Genomic DNA, 27,944 nt, shown 5'->3' on the forward strand with positions numbered 1-27,944 from the left:
CGGTGTAGAACGCCACCGCGCCCACCATTTTTCGGCGTTCCCGGGTCGGGACATGAATTGACTGAAAATAGAACGCACGGGCACGAATGCACAACCGCATACACATGTGCACACAGTGTTAAAATCAGTACAGTCAACTTCGCCAATAACGACATTCGGTGGGGCATCAGAAAAGTGTCCTTATTCGCAAAGTGTCCTTATAACCGAAGTCCCATTTGAATGTATGTGAACCCATATTTTGTATAGTATGACATGCATATCAAAATCAAGCTCTTTTCTTGCTCTATGTCAATGTGCACTTTATTTTCATATTGCAGTTGAAAGGAACTAAAAATTCAATATGCAAGGGAAATCAATTGAAAAATATGCCTTTTTGAGCCATCTACAGGGCCAGAGCCATGTACATGTATGATGATTACTGTACAATCATGTACAACTACATGTACATTGTATACATATACATATAGGTGTGCTGGTAAATCCAACAATTTTGAAGCCAACATAAAAAAGGAAGAAAAAGCCCCCCCCCCTTGGCTGCATTTTCTTGCATAATAAATTAATAAATTTCACGGTTCGCGTGAGACTCGGCTGGAAGCCGAGTTTTCCGCATCCGCCGTGGGAACGCCACCACCCTCTAGGATCAAGGCGCAGATGCAGCGCCTAAACAGCGGGAGGTGAGTAGATCAGACCCACCATCAAGTGGTCAAAGACCGAAATCCCATTAGCTGCATCCATGTTACCCTCGTGCCAGGCCACGAGTTCCCAATTAACTGTGGGTCGCAGCACGGCTGGAAAAATTCCTTCCGCTTCCAAGCAGGACTTGAACCTGGTACCCTCTGTTCTCACTCTGTTTCTCAATCATGGTCTTAGACCATCCCACTGTGCCTGCCTGCATGTGTGCCTTTATAATATTAATAATATCCATCACCATAGGTTCTGGTGCATGACAGGTACATGTACATGTACTTGACTGACAGGTACTTGAAATAGCTGTCAAAAGCCCAGAAAGTCGTTATTCAAGCAGTGAATATGACCTCGGGGCACTAAAAGCATGTCGCTATACGCGAATTGTCGTTATTCAGATAGTCGTTATATCCGAAGTTAAATGTATACAGTTAGATAGGATTTTGCTCTGGGCATGGAAATTCGGTCGTTATTCGCGAATTGTCGTTATATCCGCAGTCGTTATTAGCGAAGTTGACTGTATCCATCTTACTTGATCGACAGAGAGTGTCTGCATAGCACACGGCAATTGCGTTCTCTCTCTCTGTCTCTGTCTGTCTGTCTCTGTCTGTCTGTCTCTGCTTCTGTCTCTCTGTCTCTCTCTCTCTGTGTCTCTGTCTCTGTGTCTCTCTCTGTGTCTCTCTCCGTGTCTCTCTCCGTGTCTCTCTCCGTGTCTCTCTCCGTGTCTCTCTCCGTGTCTCTCTCCGTGTCTCTCTCCGTGTCTCTCTGTCTGTCTCTCTGTCTGTCTCTCTGTCTGTCTCTCTGTCTCGCTCTCTCTGTCTCTGTCTCTCTCTCTCTGTCTGTCTCTCCTCTCTCTCTCTCTCTCTCTCTCTCTCTCTCTCTCTCTCTCTCTCTCTCTCTCTCTCTCTCTCTCTCTCTCTCTCTCTCTCTCTCTCTCTCTCTCTCTCTCTCTCTCTCTCTCTCTCTCTCTCTCTCTCTCTCTCTCTCTCTCTCTCTCTCTCTCTCTCTCTCTCTCTCCATCTATCTCTCTCGCAATCATCCACCCAAATTCTGTATAGCCAGCCACAATCAACTCACTCTTGCAAACTGGCACAGGATGCGACCACGTCTTGTTGGCATAGCATTCGAGATAAGGGCTGCCGCTCATATAGTATCCGACGTCACAGTGGAAGGAAACGTTGGTCTTGTACTCAAAACGGTGTAGAACGCCACCGCGCCCACCATTTTTCGGCGTTCCCGGGTCGGGACATGAATTGACTGAAAATAGAACGCACGAGCACGAATGCACAACCGCATACACATGTGCACACAGTGTTAAAATCAGTATCCATCTTACTTGATCGGCAGAGAGTGTCTGCACAGCACACGGCAATTGCGTTCGCAAAAAAAAAACCCGCAGTCAATCTACTGTAAGGAAGCATCTCATAAGTTCGCATTTTTTTTGTAAACGTAACGCATTTCGAATAGACTTTACCCCCCCCCCCCTCCCTCTATTTGAAAGTCTTATCACACATTTTCCGTGTGGACCTAATAGTGTTTTTTTTTTTTTTTTTTTTTTATACGAAAGTCCACTATATTCCCGAATATGTGCGAGAAGTGGTGGCGGGGCCAGGCTGCTCTGCCGACCTCAAAGGTCTCGGCGTCTACGCAGACAAAGCGCGCCATAATGCAGTAAAACCATGTAGAGAGGAGGAAGAGGGGAAATGAATAATAGTGAGAAACAAGGACAATGGGTAGATGGTCGTGAGAGAAGCAGAGTGAAAGATAACGTCACATTGTGGTAAGGGGGGGGGGGAGGATGCTAGTGAGGCACTGGTCTAAACCGTTTCATAAGGCGTCGGTGGCTGCTTGCCAGTTCAGGTGCAGCAGATACTTGTTGCATTTTTCTTTGAATGATTGGAGCTGGCTGGGTTGCGGCCGTGCTGGTAGAATGGTCGCTTGTAGGCTGTTCCACAAGGGAATAATGCAGTCTGGGTAGGAACCCTGGAGGCTGCTACGAATGCGCACGGGCAGCGTCGACTTGAGCTGGAGTGGGTGGCAGTGGGCAGTCTCCGTGGCTAACCTAGTGGATCGACCACCCACTGGGCGAAGATTGGCTGGAGGTGGGAGGATGGGCTTCAGGGGGCTTGTTGTTGGAAGGTAAGACAGCTTGAACGTGAACGAAAGCGCAGTAACCAGTCGGCGGTGTTTCAGGCTGGGGAGCCAGGCGCCTGGGCCAATCACCTTCAGTGCCTTGTGCTGGATTTTGTCCAGTCTGGATGTACCTGACCCCATCCACACCAGGCAGCAGTATTCCATTGTTGGCCGCACGAAGCCTTTGTAGACTGCCGTGCGGCCGCTGGAGTCCAACAGGGGCGCAACCTTTCTCAGGAAGTGTAGGCGTTGGGCAGCCTTTGAGGCCACGGCCCGGAGGTGTGCTGCGTAGGACAGTTGCGAGTCGAATGCTATGCCCAGAAGTTTAATTTCCTTCTCTTCAGGAACAGTCACTCCATTGAAGAGCACTGGTGGGAACGCTGGGGGAGGCGTGCGGTGGTCGATGATGAGGGCCTGAGATTTGGATGGCTCGAAGGTGACCTTCCACTTGGAACCCCAGTGGGAGACGGCGTCCACTGCTTCCTGGAGTTGTGCTGCAGAGTCGGATATGCTGGCGGTGGCAGAGATGCACTGATACAGTGTCGTGTCATCTGCATACGTGACAAGCTCAGCACCAGCAGGCAAGGTGTCTGCATGTCCATGCACATGACTTGTATGCCCATGGTATGCACATGAATGTCAACGTGAATGGCATACAGTACTGCTGCTACTGCATCTACTCAGAACAAGAACAGTGAGTGGCATGTACACGCACATGTCATGGCCGCGCTTCGGCGGGTTTGTGACTTGGCTTAGATCAGTCTAGTGGATACCCAGGTAGACGACCAATATAGTCGCCACCCAAGTTGCTAGCTCACACCTGTTTTCCGGCTCACACAAGGTAGTCGAAGGTTGAAGGGGAGCGATCAAAGATACTTTTATTCGTTGGAAGAAGGCGGCTTTTATGTAATTTTGGTTATAGTATAATTGTGATATAATAATTAGTAGGAAATATTTAGTATAGCTTCGGGGAGCTCGCTCACCCACATTACATGATAGTGTTACAAATATGAGTGATCTCCGAGGTTATTCGTACCTCGATCGTGCGACGGAGCCTGGAGTACGCTGTCGGATGTTGCTGCAGCTAGAGCGCGCCGCCTTCGCACGGTGTCTTGATTGGGTCACCCTTCATCTTCTGCCCCGTAGGCTCTTCCCTCTCATTACCCCGTAGGGCGCTTCACGGTCAAGCCGCGACCTCTCCCAAAAAAGGGATAACGGAGTCCGCAGTGCGCGAAGCACTTGCAGGACCCTTTACGTCGTATGACGCGAGAAGAGGGGCCTTGCTTGCTCGACTAACAAAGGTATCAGCTCCCTTGCAGGACTAAGCAGGGTCCCCTCAAGCTCAACAGTGTAGTGAGTACAATGCTGACGACTTGTACTGAAGGTGTAGCCGCCGTACGACAACACTTGTGACTCGATGCCACGAGTTGTAAGCCATGATTGCTCAACTAACGAAAGTGCCAAATCCTTCGCCGGACTAATCATGGTTCTTACAGAACTCTAGAATATTTCGGAGCCCAGCTTTTGGCTGCTGAATCTCATTGCGTCGTCGCTTTCACGACGAGTCGAGTCCGGGTCATGACACACATAAACAGAGTTCCTCCACAACCACTGTGTACTGTAAAAGGTGGCCAGGTAGTCTACACAGTTTGATGATGCTGATGTGACACTTGACACCTCTGAGTAGCCTGTATGCATGCAGTGCAAGGCTGATCTCCAAACGCAGGCACATAGATCTACACCTAAACACGCTCATTTCGACATTTGCTGAAGCGATCGCACATGCACTGCATGCACAGTATGTACAAATCCAGAAAATGTGCGAACTGTCATTTTTCTATTCGAAAAGGGCGTTACCCCCCTACCCCCGTTTCGAAATGCATTACGTTTAGAAAAAAAATGCGAACTTATGAGATGCTCCCTAAGGCCTAGCGCTTATGTACATGTATACCGTGTTGTAGTACCGTATTTTCCGGCGTATAAGCCGCACTTTTTTTCGCTAAAAATCGGACCAAAATCGCCCCTGCGGCTTATACACCGAATATGCTTGCGCGAATGAATGCTTAGCATACATCAGTGTGCATGCTGACGTCATGTGACATGTCATTCGACTCAGCTTCGCGCCTGTGTTGCTATCCCGGCACTTTTACTAGTTTTAGTGCGCGGGCTACACCATACGGTACGCGTATACGGGAACTCTATTTTTCATAATCTGATCTAACATGGTATTTAGCTCCATAATAAATTTGTAGAAAGGCCATTTGTCAATGAGTGTGAAACATCTTGGTTTGTGGGTGCGGCTTATACTCCAAATACCAACTTTTAGTCAATATTTTGCCTCAAAAAGGGGGGTGCGGCTTATACCCCGGAAAACACTGTACGTTATTTTGTGTACATCGTGTGTACGTCATGTTGGTGCATGCGCGTGTTGCTGTGGTGTAAAAAGCAGTCTTCGTCTTCAGTTCGTCATGTCTAGTTGTGTTTCGTCGTCGTCATGTCAATAAACAGTCTTCTAAGTGTAGTTGTCGTCGTCCCTTTGAATAAGTGTGGAGATGGCACGGGACTGGGAGCGGGTGGAGAAAAGGCCAGTTACAACAACTGCGTACGGATATGGGTTCTGCAATACAGAGTTTTCAAACCACGTAACTGCCCGCGGAAACTCCGAACGCGAAAGGGCACTACCTGGGGAGCGGGTCGTACATTTATACCCCAATCCACTTACAGAGCATCTCCCGCCAGAAGAGCTCTATGTACGTACTCTCAGGCAGACATCTTTCCGTAAGCGGAGTGCAAACTCGTGAATTCGCGGGTTTTCCGCCTACTTACATAAAGTTGAACTCGGATAATGAGCCAGTTTAAATGTAAAATAGAAGAAGAAATCACATGGAAACGAGTTATGAAGCAACTATCCACGACTGTAACAAGATAATAAGCAGTCAGAATGAATGTGCGACAACAGGGCACAAAACTGACAGGCTACGGAAACATTCAACAACCTGAGACCTTGCTCTAACACATCTCCAGTGTGCAAACCAACAGCCTTCCAACTTGGAAGGTTCAAGGTTGAACTTCTGCAACAAGTGGCCTTCTTGTCGCAACTGTCGCAAGTCGAGCAGCGAAAAGCGGCATTGTGAATTGGCCGTTGTGTAATGTGCCCTTTATAATTTATGAACTTGGGTGGTGAGCCAAGGAAAAATAACAACCTTGGAAAATGTGGGCTCAAGTTACGCGATTGAGTCCACCATTTAAACCAGATTTTGAGCGTTCAGACGTGCATAGTGCAGCGCAAAACTGACCAGGGGTACTGAGACATTCCACGGCATGAAAGTCAGCTTGAGCACTGCTCGCCGAGTCGATAGCGCTAACCAACGGCCTTTCAACTTGGAGGGTTCCCGTGGAGTGTCTCATTGATCATTGTCAGTTTTATGCTAGATTGTGTACATCTGACTGTTGAAAATCTGGTTTAGTTGGTGGACTCAATCGCATCACTTGTGCCCACATCTTTCCATGTTACAATTTGTATTTTACATCAAAACTGAGAGGTTCCAGGCTGTTCAAGAGAGTGCTCAATACCGAGAGGCAGAGCTAGTTCAAACAATAAGAGGACGGAAAAGGCGTTTTAACTCTGAGGGCGCGTTTGGTTGGTACGAACTAGAACAGGATTCACCAGAACAGCGCGTTTGGTTGGGACTGCACCTGTTCTGGGTCGGCCAGAACATGTTCTGCTTGCTCCGGCCTCCAGGCCGGAGCAGACCGAGCAGTTTCACTTTTTCACAGTGAAACCTGGCAGGAACATCGATTTTGGTCCCAAATGATCACGTGCATACGCTTTTGGGTTGGACTCGTTGTACTGTACAAAGTGACCATGGTGACCCATACACATTTTGAAGAATGCACCAAGTTTAGCACATTTTTCCACAAAAATGTGCTCTGTTTCTGGAGTACTGTTTGGTTCGCATGAGGCTGCTCCATGTGCACCAGCTGTACGATCCTGTTCTAGAACGTACCAACCAAACGCACCCTGAGTTTCACGCACTATTAAAGCGGTCATCAGAGAACAGTAAAAAAAAACTTTGCAAGTTGTGCATAGGATTCAACTCTGGCGAGCATGCTGATTGGTCCACGCGTGTACTTACTTGTGCATGATGGCGTGCTATCAGACCATCCCCATGCCTTATTACAGATTATTTTCCGAATTCCTATGAGAGTGTAGCCCGAGTCGCAGGTAAACCAGGACGAGCCCAAGTAGCTGAGCCTCGACGTCACGACCCGGCCGTTTGTCGGTGCGCTTGGCGCGGTGCACGTGATTGCTGCACGCACGTGAGATTGATGTTGTTGTTGTTTTTGACGACGTGGGGATGTTACGCGAGCCAACAGTGCATGCGAACACACGCACGTGCATGTATGCGCACAAATGTACACACACACACATGCACACACACACATGCACGCACACATGCATGCACATGCATGCACACACATGCACACACATGCTCGCACACACATGCACACACATGCACATACACACACACACACACACACACACACACACATGCACACACGTACGTACGCACACACGCACGCACACACACACACACACACACACACACACACACATAATACCGGTACACACAATACACTCTCTTAGCACTGTTAGCAAGCATCCATGTACAAATATTGAACATTTTCTTGACATGAAACATATCAGAGAATGTCGATGTCAGTGTTCCGTTCATACAGACTCGACAGCCACTGAACACCCATTGAGCGCTTGAATAAGCCTTACGCACGTTGTACAGATGCACGAAATCTCGTAGAGTCTGGTAGAATCCCGTAGACCTGTGAATGTGCAGGACCCTATTGTGTTTTCTGCTATTTCCACTAAGAAATGAGCCCTGAACGCATTTCATACTAAAACATGTTTCTGACGAAGGCCTAGCTAGTGGTTAGCGTTCTACCCAAAGTGAAGAAGCTGGAAAAGCGATTGTTTGCCACTAATTATGAGGCTAAAATTGGTCAAACGCACATGCATAGCACACAAGGAACACCCAACCGGGTCTGTGCACACGTACGGTCCTACTACAGAACTTCGTACATCTGTACAATGTTCATAAGGTCTATTGGAAAGAAGGCGAGGGGTGGCAGTGCGGGGATGCTGACAATGACGACTTCTGTACTTTGCAACATGCCAGAGGCAGAGGAGCTGGGCAGGGTCATGGTCACAGGCAGAGGTACAGAGTGTGGTAGCCTGGGTCCCGTGCAGTATGCGGCCAGAGGCAGAGGAACTGGACCGGGCTGTGGGCTGGGTCATGGGCAGGGACAGAGGTACAGAGTCACGAGTGTGGTAGCTTGGGTCCTGTGCAGTATGCCAGAGGCAGAGGAACTCTGTCCCCACAGGATACCGCGGACCCGCAATTTTCCGCGTTATTGGCTGTCATCCGCGTTTTCGAGAGATTTTGCATAAAACCCGCGTTATTCATGGGAATGTACAAGAAAATGGTATATTATGATGTTGAAAATGTACTACAAAGTCGGACTGGTTCATGAGTTTGTACGACAAAGTTGTATACTTGCATGAAACTGCATGCTAAAGTTGTACAAATGACAGAGAACTCGTGCATACTAGGGAGGTTCTGCTCTACGTTTTGGGAACGCGACGCAAAGAATCACGCGAACTTTCTTCGCGTTCCCGTAACGTAAAGAAATCCTGTTCTGCTCTACGTTTCACCTAGAGAAGTCACGTGGAATGTGTACTGGGATTTTCCCCTTCCATATTTGGCAATTTTCTGCATGGCAGTAATCGATACCCAGCAAATCCGTACGCATTTTCTCTGCGTGTGCCACAACGTAGAGAACCTCATCTCCGCGTAGAAATCTGGAGCCAAAACACGCGAAGCCGTAGACTCTAACCCAGACACCTGCTCTCTACGTGATTTCTCTACGTTTCACGTATAGCAGAACCTCCCTACTGACCGCATTATACCGCATTTTTGCCGCATAATCCCGCATATTTGCCGCATAATGGCCTGTTTTCGCCCGCATAATTTTAGGATTTCGCCCGCGTTATTCTGCGGGGACAGGGAATTGAACTGGGCTGTGGGAAGTGGCAGAGAAACTGGGCAGGGCTGTGGGCAGGGCAATGGGACTGGGCAGGGCCATGGGCAGGGCAGTGCGCGAGCCTAGGTTGTGAGAGCATTCGCCACCCTGAACAGTACTGTGCTTACGTATGCAGGACGGCACGGCGGCCGACCACGTTCCTTTTATGGTGCAGGATATTTGCGAAGTTGCTCCGGATACTCCGTACCCCGGTGCGCAGTGATACGTGGCGATGGTTCGGTATTCCGCTTTGCTAGGGCTCAAGCTCACGAGGCCGTTCTTCGGGTCTGCGAGAGTCGGACAGGTCACGACTAGCAAGTACGCAAACAAAGCACAGAACACGGAGAAGCAGTCAGGAGAAGCGAACAATTTCACGCCACCTCCGCGTACCGTGACCCGATCGCAACTGTCAGATGATTTGTGACATGGGGATTTTCAATTTTCTTTCCCCGAATAAATTGTAAATCGCCCGCTGTGCCATATACGAGGCATCGCCGTGAGCAAAACTGGCCAGACATCATTAATTTCAATAATTTGACCATCGTAGTTTAAGCTGCACTGCCTTTTTTTAAAATTTGAATTACGAGTGTTAAAGAGTGCAGCATACACAGTGAAACCTGTGCAAGACAACCGCTCAAGGGACCATCAGAATGCGGTCTCTGTTACCAGGTGGTCTCCTTATCCAGTGTCATTTGACTGGAAACAGCATCCCCTGGTCCTGGCAGCAGTGGTCGTCTGGGACAGGTGGCCGCCTTATCCGAGCGGTCGCCTTGACACGTTTTGCTGAACTCCCGGAGAATATGGTCTTGATGTTTGTTTGAATTCTTTATTCTCACGATGGCACCATCGCCAATAAGAGATAAATTTATGAGAAGGTGAGATTGTGGGTTAAACAGTTGGAAAGTGATTTACATCACTTTGAACTTTACAAGTATGGGAGAGGGTGAGCGCTGCAGGAGCAGATTGAGTTAATCAGCAGTGAGCAGATTTCTTGTTTGAAAGCAGGTCGGGAGGAGACGTCACGAATGCTAGCAGGGAGGGCATTGTAGTATTCTAGGGACTTGTACAGTGGGGAGTCTTTACAGCGATCGGTTCTGGAGGGTGGGAGGTGCCAAGTGCGTGCGTGTCGAAGGCTGTACTGGGCCGTAACTTGAGCGGGGGTGTTGAGCAAGCGTATGTGTTGTGGGGCATATTGGTATTTTATGGAGTGGGCAAGAAGGGTGAGCTTCACTTTGCGGCGAGAGAACATTGTCGGCCATTTGAGCCGATGGAGCAGTGTTGAATGATCCAGAGGAGTGTAGAGGGGGAGGCGGAGGCAGATTCTGGCCGCCTTGCGCTGGATTCGCTCAAGACGGTCAAGGGCTGCGATTGAGAGTGGGGTGACAGCAATGCATGCATATTCAATTATGGGCAGGATATACGTTTTGTAAATGAGAGAGAGTGATTTAGTGTGTAGAGTTGATTTGAGCCTAAAGAGAATATTAAAAGATTGTACAGCTTTCTTTAGCACAAAGTCAAGGTGGGCTGACCATCTTAGGTCGTGCTGAAAGATGATGCCGAGGTGACGATGTTGTGTTACTGTTTCTAGTAGGGTTTGGCCAAGTTTTATTTCGGGTAGTCGTGGTGGGGGTCGGTTAGCATGGTAGAACGGGAGGATGACGGTTTTCGTTTTATTGACTAGCAGGTGCCAGCGCTCTAGCCATTTTGCTGCGGCATCGACGCTTCTTTGTAGCGCAGCCTCACACTCAATGTAGCTGCCTGCAATGGCAATCAGTGCGGTGTCGTCCGCGAACTGGCTACACGAGGTTGTAGCATTTTCACAGGCAGTGGGCAGGTCAATGGTGTACGTCAGGAACAGAAGTGGTCCCAGGACCGAGCCCTGGGGCACTCCCGCTGGTATTGGTATGAAGGCGGATGTTGTGCCTTCAACCTGCACCCGCTGTCTGCGTCCTGTCAAGTAGGCTTCGAGCCAATTGTGAGCCTTGCCGTCAACACCGTAGTGGCTCAGCTTTTTCAGCAAGCCTTGATGCCATACACGATCAAAGGCTTTACTGAGATCGAAGAAACACGTTACAACATGCTTCCCCGCATCCCTAGCTGTGGATATCTGGTGGACGATCCGTGCGAGTTGCAGTTCGGTCCCGTCTTGTTTCCTGAAGCCGGATTGGTTGGAGGGTAAGTGCGGTGCTATGTGATTGTACAGACGAGAGTGGACTATTTTTTCTTGTGTTTTTGATATTATACTGAGCAGGGAGATGGGTCGGTAGTTGGTAGGATGGGAGGGGTTGCCCGACTTGGGGATGGGTGTAATAGTTGCGTCTTTCCAATCCTGTGGTATTTCTCCGGTTCTGAAGGACAGATTGTAGAGACTAGTGAGAGATGGGGAGATTTCCTTTGCAGTTTCTTTCAGGAGCCGAGTTGGGATGTTGTCAAAGCCTGGGCTCTTGCCAGTGTCTAGACTGCTTAGAAGCTTCTCGACCTCTTCCACTGTTGCTGCGATTGTATTTAGAGGATGACTGATGTCAGGGGTAGTGTTGATGTCTGGTGTAGTACAGGTGGTCTTGTCGATGGACTGTTGGCTTTGGGAGATAAAGAACTTGTTGAGAGCTGTTGCCTTCTCCATAGCCGTGGCTGCAGTGGAGTTGGCTGTCGATAGTGTGGGAATTGTTTGCTTAGGCGGTTTCTTCAGGTGCTTCAGTAGACGGTGGAGGTTTGTACCCGTTGACGTTGTTTGCTGGACAAAATCGGACTTAGCCTGTCGCAAAAGAGCGGTTACTCGGTTACGCTGGGCTGTGTACAGTTTCCAATCTGAGTCTAGTTGGGTCGCCTTGTATGTTGTTGTTGTTGTTGTTGTTGTTGTTTATTTTACTTCACCAAATGAACAGGCATAAATGCCTTCTCACCTGCCCATAGGACAGGTTCTCACAGAATGATGAAGGAATAATATGCAAGGGAAAACAAGAAATGATAATAATATAAGACAGAAAGGACCAAAAGAAGAAAAAGGAAAAAAATTTATGAAGACAATTTCATGGAGTCAGAAATAGAAAGGCAATAATTTCATGGAGTCAAAGAATAGAAAGACAATTTCATGGAGTCAGGAATACGTGGTTGATTTTATAGACATGCATGCACAAATGATTGATAGACGAGAAGGTTGGAGTTTATGGCAGATAATAAAGGTATAACGAGGATATTCACAAGGTAAGTATATCAATGGCAGAAAGAGCTTTTCGGAAGGGACCAGGGACACCTATCACTCTAAAATCAGAGGGGAGAGCGTTCCAGAGAATGCTTCCCCGAAACATGGTCGATCGTCCTGCAGGCCCACGAAGAAATGGAACTTGAAGCAAGTTCGACACTTGTCCCCGTGTGGTGCGCTGATCCTCCGGAACAGTCTCTGGTGCCGTTCGGGTGAATAATTGTTGAAGAAGGGGGCTACAGGAGGAGTTCATGCATCGATGAACAAATACGACAATTTTGTGTGTATATGTATGTGGTAGACTAACAATGCTGAGCAGAGAGAGCAGCGGGGCAGTTGGAGTCAAGAGCCGCTGTTGCAAGATTGCACGGATGCCAGCCTTGAACATCTTTTCAAGCTGACCAAGCAGGTGTGCGCTAAGTCCTGGAAAGAAACTGTTTGAACCATAACACAGCTGGGAAAGGATCATGCTCAAGAACCACGTTCGCCGGGCAAGCAAACTCAGTCCTCGCCCATGCCTCCAGAGCTGACCAATTGTTCACGCTGTCTTGCGACCAATACACTCCACATGTGGAGCCCAGGATAAATCATTATCCAGGACTAAACCGAGGTACTGGGCTGTAGGGGTCACACAAAGTTTCTCGCCATTGCAGAAGACCTCCGGTTGTATTGCAGCCGCGCCTCGTGGCCGGATGAAGACCAATTGTGTCTTGGAAGTATTGAGGAGCAGGCCAATGTCCTCCAGCCAGGTAGCAAGGTTTGTCATGGCTTGCGTGAGGGTTCTGCACACTACAGCAGGATCAGAATGGGAGCAGTCGATGACAATGTCATCTGCAAATTCTTGGTGCTGTACAGACGGTAGCAGTATGGTGTGGAGTTCACTGGTGTAGAGCACAAAAAGCAGTGGCCCAAGGACGCTACCTTGTGGAACACCACGGGAGCAACTGACGGCTTCACTAACAGAGTCAAGAACTTTGACACTCTGGAAACGCCCGGAGAGATAGTCAGTGAACCATTCTAATGCAGTTCCAGCTATACCAAGGGAAAACAAAACTGTAACTAGACGTTCATGCTTAACACGGTCGAAAGCTTTCGACATATCAACGAACACTGTCCCAGTGAACTCTCGTTTGCATCTAGCAGTGGACCATCGATTAACAGCTAACACCAGTGCATCCTCAGTCGAACGTTGCTTGCGATAAGCAAACTGGCTGTCGGGCAATAGCTGGTGTGTCTCCAGATAGGCAGCGAGCTGTCTCTTAACCCTTTAGAGCCTAAATTATTTCAGGAGACGCATGAAATTCACAAACTCACATTTTCTTCTGACTGTAATTTCGATATCCTTTGGAGTATTCCAACAATCTCGGGCTCTATGGAAAGCTCTCTCCAAGACGAACACAGCCATACCCAGTTCGCAATTGATAGAGTCGTAGGAGTAACGCCGCAGCGCGATCCGAGCGCTCCAATGCCAGACCTGCGAGCGCGGTACTAAATTCTCCGCCATTTCAACAATATCGATCGCAGAACGGTCAATTTTTTTGCAGGAGAGACCTTCAAAATGCAGCTTGAAAATGACGTATGCCAGTCGTGCACGCGTCGCCAGCGAGTCAGGGAAAATCCCTTGCTGGCGTTTCAAATTTTACGCCGCGCGAGCCGACTTGCCCACGCGAATTTCGTTCGAGTGTCGTAACTCTGCGCTATGACCTCGGATCGACTTCGGGTTTTTTTGAGCCGACAGCTGAGGCTTTTCTGATACGATTAGACCTTTCGTTTGTTGAATTCGAACAAGGATTGACTGAATGACGAAAGTTTGAAGTCACCTCAGCATGCACTGTACAGTCTGGCGGATATATCCGTCCTATAGGCGTTATAGGGTTAACCATTGTCTCCAGAATACGGGAGATAATGGGGAGGAGAGACACTGGACGATAGTTCTGGGGCAGGGTTGGGTCGCCACTCTTAAATAAGGGACTGACATGTGACACTTTGAAAGTTGGTGGAACCTGTCCAGTTCTAAGAGACAAATTGATAATGCTGGTGAGATTCGGTGCAAGAACAGAGGCATGTTGCTTGAGCAGGAAACCGGGAATCCCATCACTGCCCGTGGCTTTGCTTGCATCCACTGATTTCAGGCATGACTCGACATCTGTCACTGTGACAGGCTGGATTGGAGGCTTGGGCCCAACGGCAGCTGGAGGTGGGGTGGACGTGTTGGATCATTCACTATTCCGCCAAACACTCGACTTAGCTCTGGCAAAGGCGCTTGAGGGATTTGCGATTTCTTCCTTCTGCCGGTGACAGTATTTAGTACCCTCCAGAGTTTCCTCTGGTTGGTAGTTTGGCATTGGGTGGTAAAATACTGGTTGCGCAGTTTCCTGTCAAGCTTCCTAGCCACAGAACGAGCTGATTTATGTTCCTCGCGTAATCTTGCATTACCCTGGTCCCGCATCAACTTCCGGTGTAAGCCATTGCGCTTCCGTACAGCCACAACTAGTTCATTCGTCAGCCATGGGCATGGGAGACGTCGATGAGCACGCTGAGCAACTAGAGGCACATGGTGGTCTAATGGTGATAGAAGAGACTCAGTGAAAGATGTAATCATGTCCTCCGAATTGCCATTGTCAGGAAATGCCTGCTGATTGCGCTGGACGTCCTCGCTGAAGCGGTCCCAGTCAACGAGGTGCAACCGCCGCGTGGTCGTTGGTGCTGATGAGCTGTGCTTCGGCACTCGAATATGCAAGTGGGCAAGAATCGCAAAATGGTCACTCGTGTCTAAGTATACTGTTTCACAGCTGCCAACCAGTGGAGCTGATGAAAGGAGTAAATCCAGCAGCGTAGCTGAATGGGAGGTCACCCGGGTGGGAGATGTTACATAGTTGGAAAGGTTGAAGCGGCTGATAATGGAGCGCAGGGGTACTGCAGATGGCGGATCCTGGGCAAAGTCCACATTGAAGTCGCCGACAATCATGGTAGACTTTTGCCGGCCTTCCACAGCTCGCTCGATGTTGTGTTCTAGTGATGCCCAGAAGGCAGCTGGGCTGTTAGGTGGCCGGTAGCAGCAACCAATAACATGGGAGTCGTGGCCGGGAACTACAACCTCAAGCCATAGTAGTTCCAGCTCACTTTCCAGATCGAAGCTGCGACGAACAGCCAGGGACTCGTGGCAGTATACAGCTACTCCACTACCAGGTCTATCTGGTCTGTCCTTGCGAAACAATTTGAAATGTGGTATACTGTAAGACATGTTATTATAACGAGTCGCAAATTTAACGATTGTCCAAAATTCATAGGTTAACGAGAAGATATGTTAACGATCTTGCAGTATTCTGCCATATCCACACACAGCATTTATGAAGCAGGACGGCCTCAACGGATCTTATTATAACGAAGAAATGTCATCCGTTAAAACGTTAGATTTGCTTCCTCGTTATATATACATGTCTTACAGTAGCTACTTCACCATCACTGATATCGGGCTTCAAACAAGTTTCCGCGATTCCAAGAAGATACCTCTGGAGGACACAAACTCCTGGACCTCAGAAACCTTCCACATTGAGGAATGCAGTGGTCAGAACGGTCATTATGGTTGTGACTGAGGCCTCGTTTACACGACAACGATTGAAAAACGTTTTTGTCAAAAACGTTTTCAAAAGAATACGCTTCCACAGATTTTGATAAGAGCGTTTACACGACAACGCTGAAAAACGTTTCAAAAACGTTTCAAACTAAAAACGGCTTCAAAGTGTTTTTCAATCGTTTTCGTTCCGTTTCGTTCTCGTGTAAACGGCAAAAACGTTTTACTAGTACGAGCCTTGTACTCAAAACATGCCGCCGCCAGCCTACGCCAGGCCAACTTATTGCACGTGACCATTGCACGCCGAAAAACGTGTTGCAGTGTAAACGATATTTTCGTTTTCGTGTAAACAGCAAAAACGTTGAAAAACGTTTTTCAATCGTTGTCGTGTAAACAAGGCCTGAGTTGCAGATTGTTGACCAGCACCATGGTCTGCTGGAGAGTTCAGATATTTGTCAAAGCTCCAAGGTCTGCAATAAACAGGCGATGGCCAAAATTTCCGCTGGAGCAGTGTCTTGGAGCTGGCGTGATTAACAACAATTCGAGCTGAGATGCTATCCTCTTTGCGAAAGATCTTGCATTCATGGATGGTGACTGGAATATTCGTAGCTGAAGCTCGCTGTGCTATAAACTGGCTAAGGTGGTCACTTTCCATGTCATGCCGGAGATTGCCAGCAAAAAGGACCGCTTTCTTGCCTGTAGGCTTTGTGTTCGAGATGAGCTGCCATGCCAGATTGTCAGGCTCATCCTTGAAACAAGGTAACAGCTTGCGTTCTTGGACGTCCGCGTTTTGAATCTTCGTCCTGGGATTTGAAGTTCCACGTGTCGATCCAAGACCTCCACGAGATCTACGGGATGCACTACGGGATGCGCTGTCGTCCTCCGATCCTGTCGAGAACTGCCGTTCACGAATATTTGAAATACATATAAATTTAGTGTTCACGTCTTACTTGAACTTCCTGTAGTTTCAGTCTGCAACTCCGTCGTCTTTCTCCTTTTCTAACTCAGTCTTTCCATTATCTGACAGTGGTGCTCTCACCTCTAGCTAGGTGCAAGCACCCTCCCCCAGACGCGAACTACATTCTTGTTTCTCTAAAGACTCTCAAATATATTTCTTCTTTGCGTTCACTTTCGTTCTGCAGTTTATTTATTTATTTTCCTTTCTTTCTACCTCGTGGTACACGCGCTACATGTGCCACCATCTTTGTTTCCATGGCACCACAGTGCACCTGACCACGCGATCGCTACGCAGCTCAGGCCCGAATGGGTCTGGGTGCGCTGCGTCGCGATCTATTTGGCCTCGCTTGCTTCCGAGCACCGCCGTTTTCGGAGCGTACTCATTGTGCGTCTCAGTTCTTTTCTCCGTTGTTTGTATCTCCTTGTTTTGGTTATTCTTCTTCTTGACTGAAGTGTAGTTGATGAATGAACGATGGTGGTTTGTGTTGTAGTAGTGTGAGTGTGTGCATGGTTGGAAAGGTCTTCTACATTCTATAATCAAATCGATAAGATTTTGACAGATCCCGTGTCTGTTGCTGTTGAGCTGGGTTGCTCACTTGCACCAACGGCCATATCGGGTGTGTTTGCTTGCGCGAGTTCAAGAAGGTGTGAACTCAAGTCCGTACGGGTACTCGCTTTGCTGGCTGCTGTCTGCGCGAGTTCAAAAAGTTGTGAACTCAAGTCCGTAGATCTACGCCGGGTACTAGCTTTGCTGTCTGCTGGCCGCTTCTTCTGACGTGGCTTTCCCTTACTCGTGTTGGTCTCGTCATGGCCGACTGCCTTCACTGCCACCATTGAATGCGTTGTTGATCCAGATTTATCAACGATCTCCGTCAGGGAGGAAACTAAACGGGCAAGGTGGTCGATTTTACTTTTTAATCTTTCCTCTCGATCGGCGGCAAGACTACGCTCCCTTTCCATTTCTTCGAGGATTTTGAAAAAATGACTTGCACATGCTGAGCAAGACTGACGGAAAGAATCTCTGCGCACGTGGTCTGGAACTCCAAACTGATCATCCACTGTGATATCACCACATACATTTGTGTCCATCGCGCTAAGCCAGCCCCTGAGGGGCAAAACTGCAAGATTTACTGAATACAAGCGGAGCCCAAAAATGGCAGCTCAAACGTTTTGTGAAGAGCAACACCCCCGTCTTGCAGCCATTAGAGAGGTTCCGCATAACGTAATTACGTTAGTAAAAAACGTAGTTGATCTACCGAAAGTCTTACGTAAACTGCATGCGCATCTGTGTTCCGCCATACGGAGTCTTCAAATCACGTAGCTGCCCTTGGCAACTCCGAACGCAGCAGTGTACGACCAGATCGACCTGGGGAGAGAGTCATAAATTTGTACCCCAATCCACTTACGGACCAGCTATGTTATCAGAGCCCTATCTACGTACTCTCCGTAGACAACTTTCCGTAAGTGGAGTGCAAACTCGCGAATTCACGGGTTTTCCCCGCCCACTAACGTAAAGTTGCTCAACGTTACGTAGTGCGGAACCTCTCTAATATGGGAAAAAAATCACGTTTCTCGCGACACGGTCTCCCACATCTGAAGGAACACCACCACCATCAAGGATCCAGGCGCACATACTGTAACGCCGGGAATTTTCGGCGGTGTAATATTTTGGGTATTTTTCCCCGAAATCAACGGGTTGGTAGCGCAAAAAATTCGGTAAAGCCGTTTTCCAGATCCAAAAATTCATTTTGCACACCGTGTGGCACGACACGGTTGAATTTTAGGTCACCCGTTATTTTAGGTAAAAATTACCTGTTGCCGAAAATAAATCTCCACCGAAACTTTCCGGTTTTGTTTATTTACAGTTGAGCTCCTGCAGTTGTGGGAGATGAACAGATCAGACCCACCGCCGAAGTGGCACGAAGACCTGCTGTGCCTGGACACCAGGCTCGCACGCGCAGCCAGGCACAGCGTGCATTAGTTCTTCCGCCTGTTTCTACGCAATATGGCATGCGTTCTATTTCTTTCCTGGCGGCAGACAGATGGAATGCTCTTCCCACTGACTGCCGTCAGGCTCCATCTCTTACTCTGTATGTAAACATGGTAAACATTCACCTAGGGTTCCCAGTAAAAAGGCAACGTCTGTTGGGACTCCCCTAGTGAAACGAGAGAGCTTGGAAGCTCAGGGCCCTACGCTATGCTTTTTTTGCCTTGATGACCTAGACAAAAAAAAAGCATAGGGATGTTATAAATTCTTTTAAAAATCCTTTTTTTAAGACATAACCTGGGATTCGAACCCGCACTATCGCGCGCCCTGCATGCATCCCCCGATACACTTCGCATACATTTGTTTGTTTGTGTCACGCCTGGCGCTATCCGTATCTACCGGCAAAAAAAGCATAGGATGTTATAAATTTTTCAATTCTCCTATTTTTTTTTCAGGCATATCCTGGGATTCGAACCGCACTATCGCCCTACATGCATTCCCCCATACACTGCACATTCATACCCATTCTTCCAAGTTGTTTCACATTGTGATCTTGCATTTGAAAGCCCTATTTGAATATGCATTGTGGCCAGCCGTCTTTGATGGCACGGTACGGTAGGGGATAGGTACGGGACAGGTACGATCGAGGGTAATACGACACCGTCTCCCGTACCGTACCGTACCATCAAACACAGCTGGCCACATACAGCTGCCCGCAATATTCAAATAGGGCTTTCAAACGCAAGATAATAACGTGAAGCAACTTGGAAGAATGGGTATGAATGCAAAGTGTATGGGGGAATGCATGTAGGGCGATAGTGCGGGTTCGAATCCCAGGATATGCCTGAAAAATAGGAGAATTGAAAAATTTATAACATCCTATGCTTTTTTGCCGTCAGATACGGATTGCGCCAGGCGTGACACAAACACACAAACAAACAAATACCAAATTAAAGCTGTGTGGACCCTGGCTAGCGCCAGACGTTACTGAAGTAACGTCTTCTGCATAGCTACGGGAATAATAAAATCTACTACTGCTGCTGCTGCTGCTGCTGCTGCTGCTGCTGCTACTACTACTACTACTACTACTACTACTACTACTAACGAAACCACTTTACGGGCAGAAAAAATACCATGGTAAGGACATAAGTACCGTAAAGTAGCGCCAGAGCGCCCCGTCTCGCGAGAGCGCCCCACCTTGATTTTACAGCCAGAGAAAGGAAAATCGTATGGCTGAGTGCAACTAAAGTGTGTACGATGTGAGAATCTTAGTGTTCTAAGGTGACACTTGGCAGGTTTTTGTGTGGAGCTTGTGTCCGCTCAAAGGTACGGATTGACGCAAAACGTGCAATATGTGTACAAGGTTCATGTCGTATGACCTACAGACAAAGCAGACCACCTCCACAATACGACCACGAAAGGATGAGATGGTGGGGCGCTCCGGCGGTACTTTACGGTAATGGAAAAGAGTGAGTAAGAAAGAAAGAGAGAAAGACTACTGCTGCTGCTGCTGCTGCTGCTGCTGCTGCTGCTACTACTACTACTACTACTACTACTACTACTACTACTACTACTACTACTACTACTACTACTACTACTTCCTCCGCGTCATCAAAATTGTCGCAGTTTGACTAGTGATTTGTCACTTGTTACTGACTACTCCATAAGCTAAGCCATTCAAAACTTATTACACAGTATGATAGTCTGAAGACAAGAGTAACGTTCCAGGACATTTGGACTGAGAGTTTTCATGCAGAGATGAAGTCCTCGTCGTCGCTGATGTCAATGGACGCAAAAATATCGTTCCGAAATATTTCAAGGAAGGTTGAAAGTTGGTCGCGCCTCATCTCAAACGCTTTGACTTTCTCCACAGGACAAGAGCTGCTATGCTTGTCATCTGCTAGCTCTGGATGATTTCTACTTCACCACCAACGAAGCCTAGTAGTAGTAAGAATACACGATCGTTGCGAGGTCGGTCGGTTACCGTCGGCGGAATCACCTCGATCTTGAAATGAACTTTTTTTAGCCGTGACATGCCCATTTATTTTAGCTGTTTGGTCACAGCTAATGCAGCTCATGCAGCTCAGGTAAGTGTACTATCGCGTCCTGCGCGCCCTGTTTTTCAGCATCACAGGTATACCATGGTACGGCACCTGCGCGTGCATCACTAGCACTACGTGTAGAGTCTACACGGCTCTTGCAGGTACAATCATGTACTGAGTGTCTCAGCCAGAGCAACAAATTTTATCGCTGTTGCAGGCATTTAGTTTGCTGACCCCTCGATGTTTCTCCAAGCGCTGTCACTTGTTCCACGAAATCAATCTCATCCCAGCTAAGGTAAAACAGTGATGAGGCTTGAGTGAATGGCCATAAGCACGAGAAATGTGCAGGCTGCAACGCCTGACTGATCTCCGCGAGTCGAAATTACCATCGCAGCGACATCAGCGAAGAAATTGCGTCTAGTTCAAAAATTCCAGCTTCCAATAACAGAAAATAGGACTTTACCGTCACCCTATACTGATGACTATCGCCTATATCCCATTCCCTGCCTCTGGTACGAGTGCTGGTGAGTAAATACCCCGTTTTATATCAAAAGTCAAACTGCGACAATTTCGATGACGCGGAGGAAGTACTACTACTAAGACTGAAAATCCCAATCACTACGCTCATGGATAAACCCCCTACAATGCAATAACACATTCCATGTTTAAGAAATCAGTAGTTTATGGACGCAGGCTGCGCAAATTGCTAAGTAGCAGCGATGGCTGTACTCACTTGAAACGCTGACTGTGATATCCACTTGTTTAAAATGGGGTGTCGAATACCCATTCCCGTAAGACACTGCACATGTGTAGACGCCGGCATCGGACATTGATGCGCGCGTCTTGTTGACACCCGTTGCCACGCGAGGCTTCCAGGGAGCCTGCCCGGATGTCACTGGCAGAAGCGTCCCGATATTGCTCCCCTGTGGAAGTAGGAATAAAACGCTATCCACAAACTCCGGCCTCTGCGCCACCATGCACTGCAGGAGAAGGGGAGCGCCAGCAATAGCCGCTATGCGTGTGCGCGGCACGGTCAGCTCCACGTCGAACTCGACCTGCACGCGGTATTCCAGCGTCACCGGCGCCGAGTTTGCCGAATTGCCGGCTCGGCACACGTAACGTCCGGACGCTTTCCGCTCGGTGGTCACCCGGAAACTCACGCCGACGCCGGATGTGGCAGGAACGTGCCCCACTCGACCGTCCTCGTAGTAGATGGTGAGGTTGACGGAGTCGGGAGCACCCGGCGATGACAAGCATACCAATGAGTTCATACTGCCACCTTCCGGAATAGATATGGTACCACCACTTCCCTCACGCAACCACCCTGGCGATCCGATTAGTGACTTGGTCAGGATCATCGACACAGGCACTGACGAATGAGAACAAACGCACGCGTGCACGCGTATGCGCACACATACGCACACATACGCACACACACACACACACACACACACACACACACACACACACACACACACACACACACACACAAACCGACACACACACACAAACCGACACACACACACCACACGCACATACACACACACATGCATAAAATTATTCGTCTTCTTCAGCCGCCGCCTGAAAGCAAGACATCAAGAACTAGAGTACCTAATGTTGTTCATTGTAATTACATCCCCCAAACTGTCTTCACATTGCAAAAAGGGTAAAAACACATTTTTGGACAATTTCGGCCTGAAAAAGAGCATCCCCGGCAGTGGACGTGAATGCAAAGTAAAGTATGCACATTCCCGGTACAACCAGCACATACCATTGTTTACCTCGGATGGTGAGCCAATTAAATTATGGTGAAAAAAGGAGGACAAAATGTTACGAGTTATGAATAAAGCCTCATTTACACGACAACGATTGAGAAGCGTTTTTCAATCGTTTTCGAAACGTTTTTGCTGTTTTACACGAAAACGATAATCGTGTACACTGCAACACGTTTTTCGGCGCGCAATGGCCACGTGCAATAAGTTGGCCTGGCCCAGGCTGGCGGCGACATGTTTTGAGTACAAGGCTCGTACTAGTAAAACATTTTTGCCGTTTACACGAGAACGAAACGGAACGAAAACGATTGAAAAGCACTTTGAAGCCGTTTTTCGTTTGAAACGTTGAAACGTTTTTCAGCGTTGTCATGTAAACGCTCTTATCAACATCTGTGGAAGCGTATTCTTTTGAAAACGTTTTGACAAAAGCGTTGTTCAATCGTTGTCGTGTAAACGAGGCTTAACTGTCCACCAACTCTTGGACCTTTCCGAATCTGAGCCTTCCAAGTTGGAAGGTTGTTGGTTTGCGCCTTGGAGAAGTGTTGGAGCTATGTGTCAGGTCGCCGAATGTCTCAGTACTCCTTGTCAGTTTTGTGCCATTTTGTCGCACTCGCTGACTGTATAAAATCTCGTTATGTTGGTGGACAGTTAGTCATAACTCGTAACATTTTGTCCTCCTTTTTTCAACATACAATTGTGTTGAGAAACACAACCAGCTTAGAGAAGTTTGTGCCAGGTCACCAGCATGCCTGAAAACACCAGGGTGGCAGTTTAGGTACAGGTGAGTGCTCACTGTAATCCAACCTGGAGTGCAAAACTGTCCTGAACTAGTTCCGATCACGTGACATCACAGTATTGGTGCATACGCACGTCCGGCCGCATTCGTACCACCTCCCGGGTAGTCACAGGCCATGCAAGTTGGGGGGGGGGGGGGGGGCGACAAGTACGTACTTCGGGTTGGATTTCACCCAGAGTACAACTGCACAAATGTCAAAAGCATATTTTTGGGAAACGAGTAGTGTTAGATGGTGCTATAGTGCATTTCAAAAGTATAGACCTCTAGACTTTTTCGAATAATTCAAATTTGATTTCAGCTTTTTGAGAAATTTCTTCAGGATATTGCTCAGGCAGCTCCGGCAATTTTTCTCGTATAAATTTCTAATTGATTGGATAACAGACGTCCAATTTCGGAAATGTTATGCCCAACGTGATCACAGATTTGATGTGGTGCAGATGCTGGAAACCAGAGGTCTGGACTTTTGAAACACACTATGGTGGAGGACTGGGTACTATAGGGCTTGAAAGTGATGGGAGTAGTAATTTGACACCAGATTTTTATTTTGGATCCACTAAGGTGTGACTTTGCTATTGCCTCAGTATGTGGGTGCATAGCAACACACTCATGTCGTATGCAGGTGCGACTTTTACTTCGCCACCAGTTGTCACCCCGCCCCCATTAGCCAAATCAGTCAATTTCACTGGTTACATCACCTTGCTGTGAGTAAGACCGCTTGAAATGTGCTTGGATCCATACAAAAACTAGATCCAGGTGGATACAGTTTTTGAATTTTTCAAATTGTTGCTATGCCATTGCTATGCTGTGATGTAGCACTTTCAAGCCCTATCAAAAGTAGATAAACAAGAGTGTGCAACTCCGGGATGGGTTGGCCCACGGCGGAATTTTTTGTTGACGTAATCTTTTCGACGACGCATGCGCATGCCAGTTTTCCCTTGTCGACTTGGCCGGGCTTTACACTACAAGGTCGGTGCCCAGCACGTGCCCTCACACTGCTCTGCAAGAAAATGCGCTTTTCTCTGAAAAAAGGTGACGTCAACAAAAAATTCCGCCGTGGGCCGGGGGTATCTGCGGATTGTGCAGGAGAGACCCGGAGTTGCACACTCTTGTTTATCTAGTCTTGCTAATATCCACTAGCTCATAACTAATTTTAAAACTAATTACTTTATTGGGATGACCCAAAGGCTGACCGCCTATCGTGGGGTCCGTTGCATTGAGGGATGATGCTACAAGAGAGTACAGTTTGGAAGGGGGGGGGGGGGGGGAGGGGAGGGGAGGATTGCTGTGAACAGTGTAGCGGCATGCCAGCGAGCAGACCTGAATACTGTAGAGGCAGAAAATTTCATCGGTCAATAATTTCGTCCAACTCCAAAGAAAAGGAGTTCGTCTGGTTGAAAATTTCGTCCATGGATCATAAGAGCGTATAGAAAAGCTGGACAAATCGATATTCGTCCTACATTTAATTTAGTCCAAAAGCTTCTTGGACGAAAAAGACGAAATTAAATTCCAGACGAATATTTCTGCTTATACAGTACTGTAATTTCACAAATTTTCGGTGTACTTTTATTTTCGGTACTTTCGGTGCGTCTGTTTTATACCTAAAATTTCAATACACCGAACAAACACTAACACACTTAATCCAATAGGGAACTGCTTGTCTGTACCGAAAATTTCTGTTCACCTAACCTAGCCTGTTGCCCTCATACCGAAAATATTGAGCACCGAAAATTTCTGAAATTGGAGTACATACAGCATGATGGTCGACAGTGGGACCGATGCGACCACCGGCTTCATGTCACCACTAGATTCAGGGATACGGCAAAGCCCGATTTTGCCAGTCAAGCTTCGACATTTTGCTTCAGCCGAGCGTCGATATTTCGCCTTCATTTTGCCAGGCCGCTCGCTATTTTGTGGGGAGCGTTCCACCTTTTAACTCTCCCGATTCTTAGCCAGCACACCGATATTTTGATGTGTTTTGCCAGCACATTCTCCTTCAAAACCCTTCGATATTTTGCTAGCAAAATTGCTCTTAAAATCGGGCTACAGTTAGACCTCGCATAACCGCACACATCCGTTTCCCACAAAAAATATCCGGACAGGCGAGGGAACCGGATAATCGAACACACATACTGTATGTATGCATGACACATGCTGTAAATCGGTAACCAACGATTTTCGTCCGGATGGCGAGGGATCCGGATAAAAGAGGACCGGATAAGCGAGATCTGACTGTAGTAGTTAGTACTAGTATGCCTGTCAGAGATTTGATGATGTCACAACCAACATGGCCGCCCGTGTGGTCATGTGATTGATGCGCAGCGGCTTCTCCAGCACTATAGTGCTCTTCCTACATGTACAGATGTGGCAAGTGAAGTCCGACACTTGGCATAAGGGACTGCACCATGCAGTCTGCAGCCCTGCATACGTACAGTACATGACATTGCGTTACATACAACTATAAATGTTACTTATCTGTCTGATGACAAAACTCGTACTCATCACAGTCAAGGTTCAAAAGGTGCTGGCAAAATTTAAAAATGAATGGGGATCGGATACCAATACTCCTTATGTGTACCATGTTTGTCAACTGTGTGTATCTACGCTGTGACCTTTCGATCTGTTTGGGATGCATACGGCTCTATAGTACAAATTTGGTGCAGTGCATTACATCATTGGTATCCATTTGTGACGCTGTCCCCTATGGCAAGTGTCGGATTTCACATGCCATAACTGTACTTCCATATACAGGATAGCAAGGTTCACAGATCAAAACACATGTACGCACAGCCCGCATTTATATGGAATGAAAAACGGCGAATTGCCCAAATATGGTTAAAAACCGTGGACAGGAAGGTAGTACAGTAGAGGTTGCCTTATCCTGGCTTGTTGGGACCGATTGCTGCCTGAAAGAAGGCGTTTACACAATGGTAGTACAGGGCATGCCTGGACACGGGTACTCTAGTACTCTGGAAACGTGAGTTCTTCCGGTACTAGAAGCACGTGCCGCGGCCAGCACCGAGTCCGGATCAGGGGAGTGTGACTGCACATGGAGGGAAGTGTCCCGGGCAGGGAAGTGTCCCGGGTAGGGCAGTGGCACTGTACATCGAGGGAAGTGTCCCGGGTAGGGCAGTATCCCGGGTTGGGAAGTGTCCCGGGTACGGCAGTGTCCCGGGTAGGGCAGTGTCCCGGGCAGGGAAGTGCCCCAGGTAGGGTAGTGTCCCGGGCAGGGAAGTATCCCGGGTAGGGCATTGTCCCGGGTAGGGAAGTGTCCCGGGTAGGGCATTGTCCCGGGTACGGCAGTGTCCCGGGTAGGGCAGTGTCCCGGGCAGGGAAGTGCCCCAGGTAGGGTAGTGTCCCGGGCAGGGAAGTGTCCCGGGCAGGGCAGTGGTACTGTACATTGACTAAATTGGGAATCATTCCGCTACCCTAGACAGTTCAAAACTTCAAACTAAGAGTATACAAGTATTTAAGTCGGCCTCACATTGCAGCAAAAAGGTTATAATTATCCTCAAACCAACAGACAGCAGTCATAAACGTCTTACCTATCTTCCCGTGAGCAGAACCTAGCAAGCACACGGTCACCAGTACCAGAGCAGCAGTGACGGAAGCGCCAGTCGAAATTCGGCGGCATCGTCGCACCGCGGCCATTCTCACTCGCGACGGCATGCGGCGGCGGCGGCTGCGTGTGCGGGCCAGTCACAACGGATTCCGTCCTCTCCCTCTCCGTCCGCCACTGTCCTCCGTCACTGCCTGCATAGTGCAAACAGATTACGCATATGTCAACTTCGTTAATAACAACTGCGGATATAACGACAATTCGCGAATAACGACAGAATTTCCATGCCCAGAGCAAAGTCCCATCCAACTGCAATACATATAATGAGACTTCGGGTAAAACGACACTTGAATAGGAAATAGGGAATAGGGACACTTTTTTGATGCCCCGCCGAGTGTTGTTATAAGCGAATTTGACTGTACGTCAGCTGGTGGAACCAACTTGTTTATTTATAGTATTTTCCTGAGTACATGTTTAGGCCGCACTTTGAACACTCAAAACTCACCCCAAAACATTAATAGAGTAGATATCTGGATGCGAGCAAGAGCGGGGTCTCCGGAAACGTCTAAACGACCAACATTGACGGGTGGTTTCGAAGGGCCTGCCGAGGGAAATGAACGCAGAGCTTCGCACAGCAAAATCCTCCTGCCGTGTCCGCACAGCCCTTAGAACAAACCAGACCGGACAGAGTTCCTTGCCGCGAAAAGCCTTGCGCACTCAAAGACACTGGCACATGGTAACATACTCCTACAACACCTGCCCGCAGTACTTGATAGCTGTTGTGGCGCAGCGCTTTACACAAGAACCGTATCAACTGTCGGACAGCCGGACCTGGCCGCAATTTTCTCTACCTCAGGTTTTTCCGACTGTCGGCAAACTCCAACGCAGCCATTTACACGTTCGGGAAACTTGACTTCTCAACTCCAAACTCTAGAAACAGTCTCTTCACTGCCATTCAAATCCCAAATTTACATTCCACCAAATTTTCAGGGCCTGGCCCAAGGGTAAGGGTCACGGTACAGTCTGTGATAGTCACCACCATACATTAAAAACCAATCACATCCAATGTCTCACAAGGACATTTCAAGCAAAATTTATCGAGACAACTACTTCAGTTTGTCCTATCCTGGTTGAGGAAAATCACC

At 48.1% G+C, this 27,944-nt stretch overlaps 1 protein-coding gene across 1 annotated transcript; it reads right to left on the reverse strand.

The window, feature by feature from the left end:
• Window positions 1–1,188: 1,188 nt before the first annotated feature.
• Window positions 1,189–26,932, reverse strand: LOC135827141 (sushi, von Willebrand factor type A, EGF and pentraxin domain-containing protein 1-like). Its single transcript, XM_065339666.1, has 6 exons — window positions 26,786–26,932; window positions 21,409–22,044; window positions 9,042–9,224; window positions 6,954–7,127; window positions 1,762–1,941; window positions 1,189–1,211 (listed from the first exon to the last, which is right to left on the reverse strand). Exons 1-6 carry the CDS (start codon window positions 26,907–26,909, stop codon window positions 1,189–1,191), a joined length of 1,320 nt encoding a protein of 439 aa, XP_065195738.1. The 5' UTR covers window positions 26,910–26,932.
• Between the last annotated feature and the right edge of the window lie 1,012 nt (window positions 26,933–27,944).

This window comes from Sycon ciliatum, chromosome 11, assembly GCF_964019385.1.
Source record: "Sycon ciliatum chromosome 11, ocSycCili1.1, whole genome shotgun sequence".
Taxonomy (NCBI): Eukaryota; Metazoa; Porifera; class Calcarea; order Leucosolenida; family Sycettidae; genus Sycon; species Sycon ciliatum.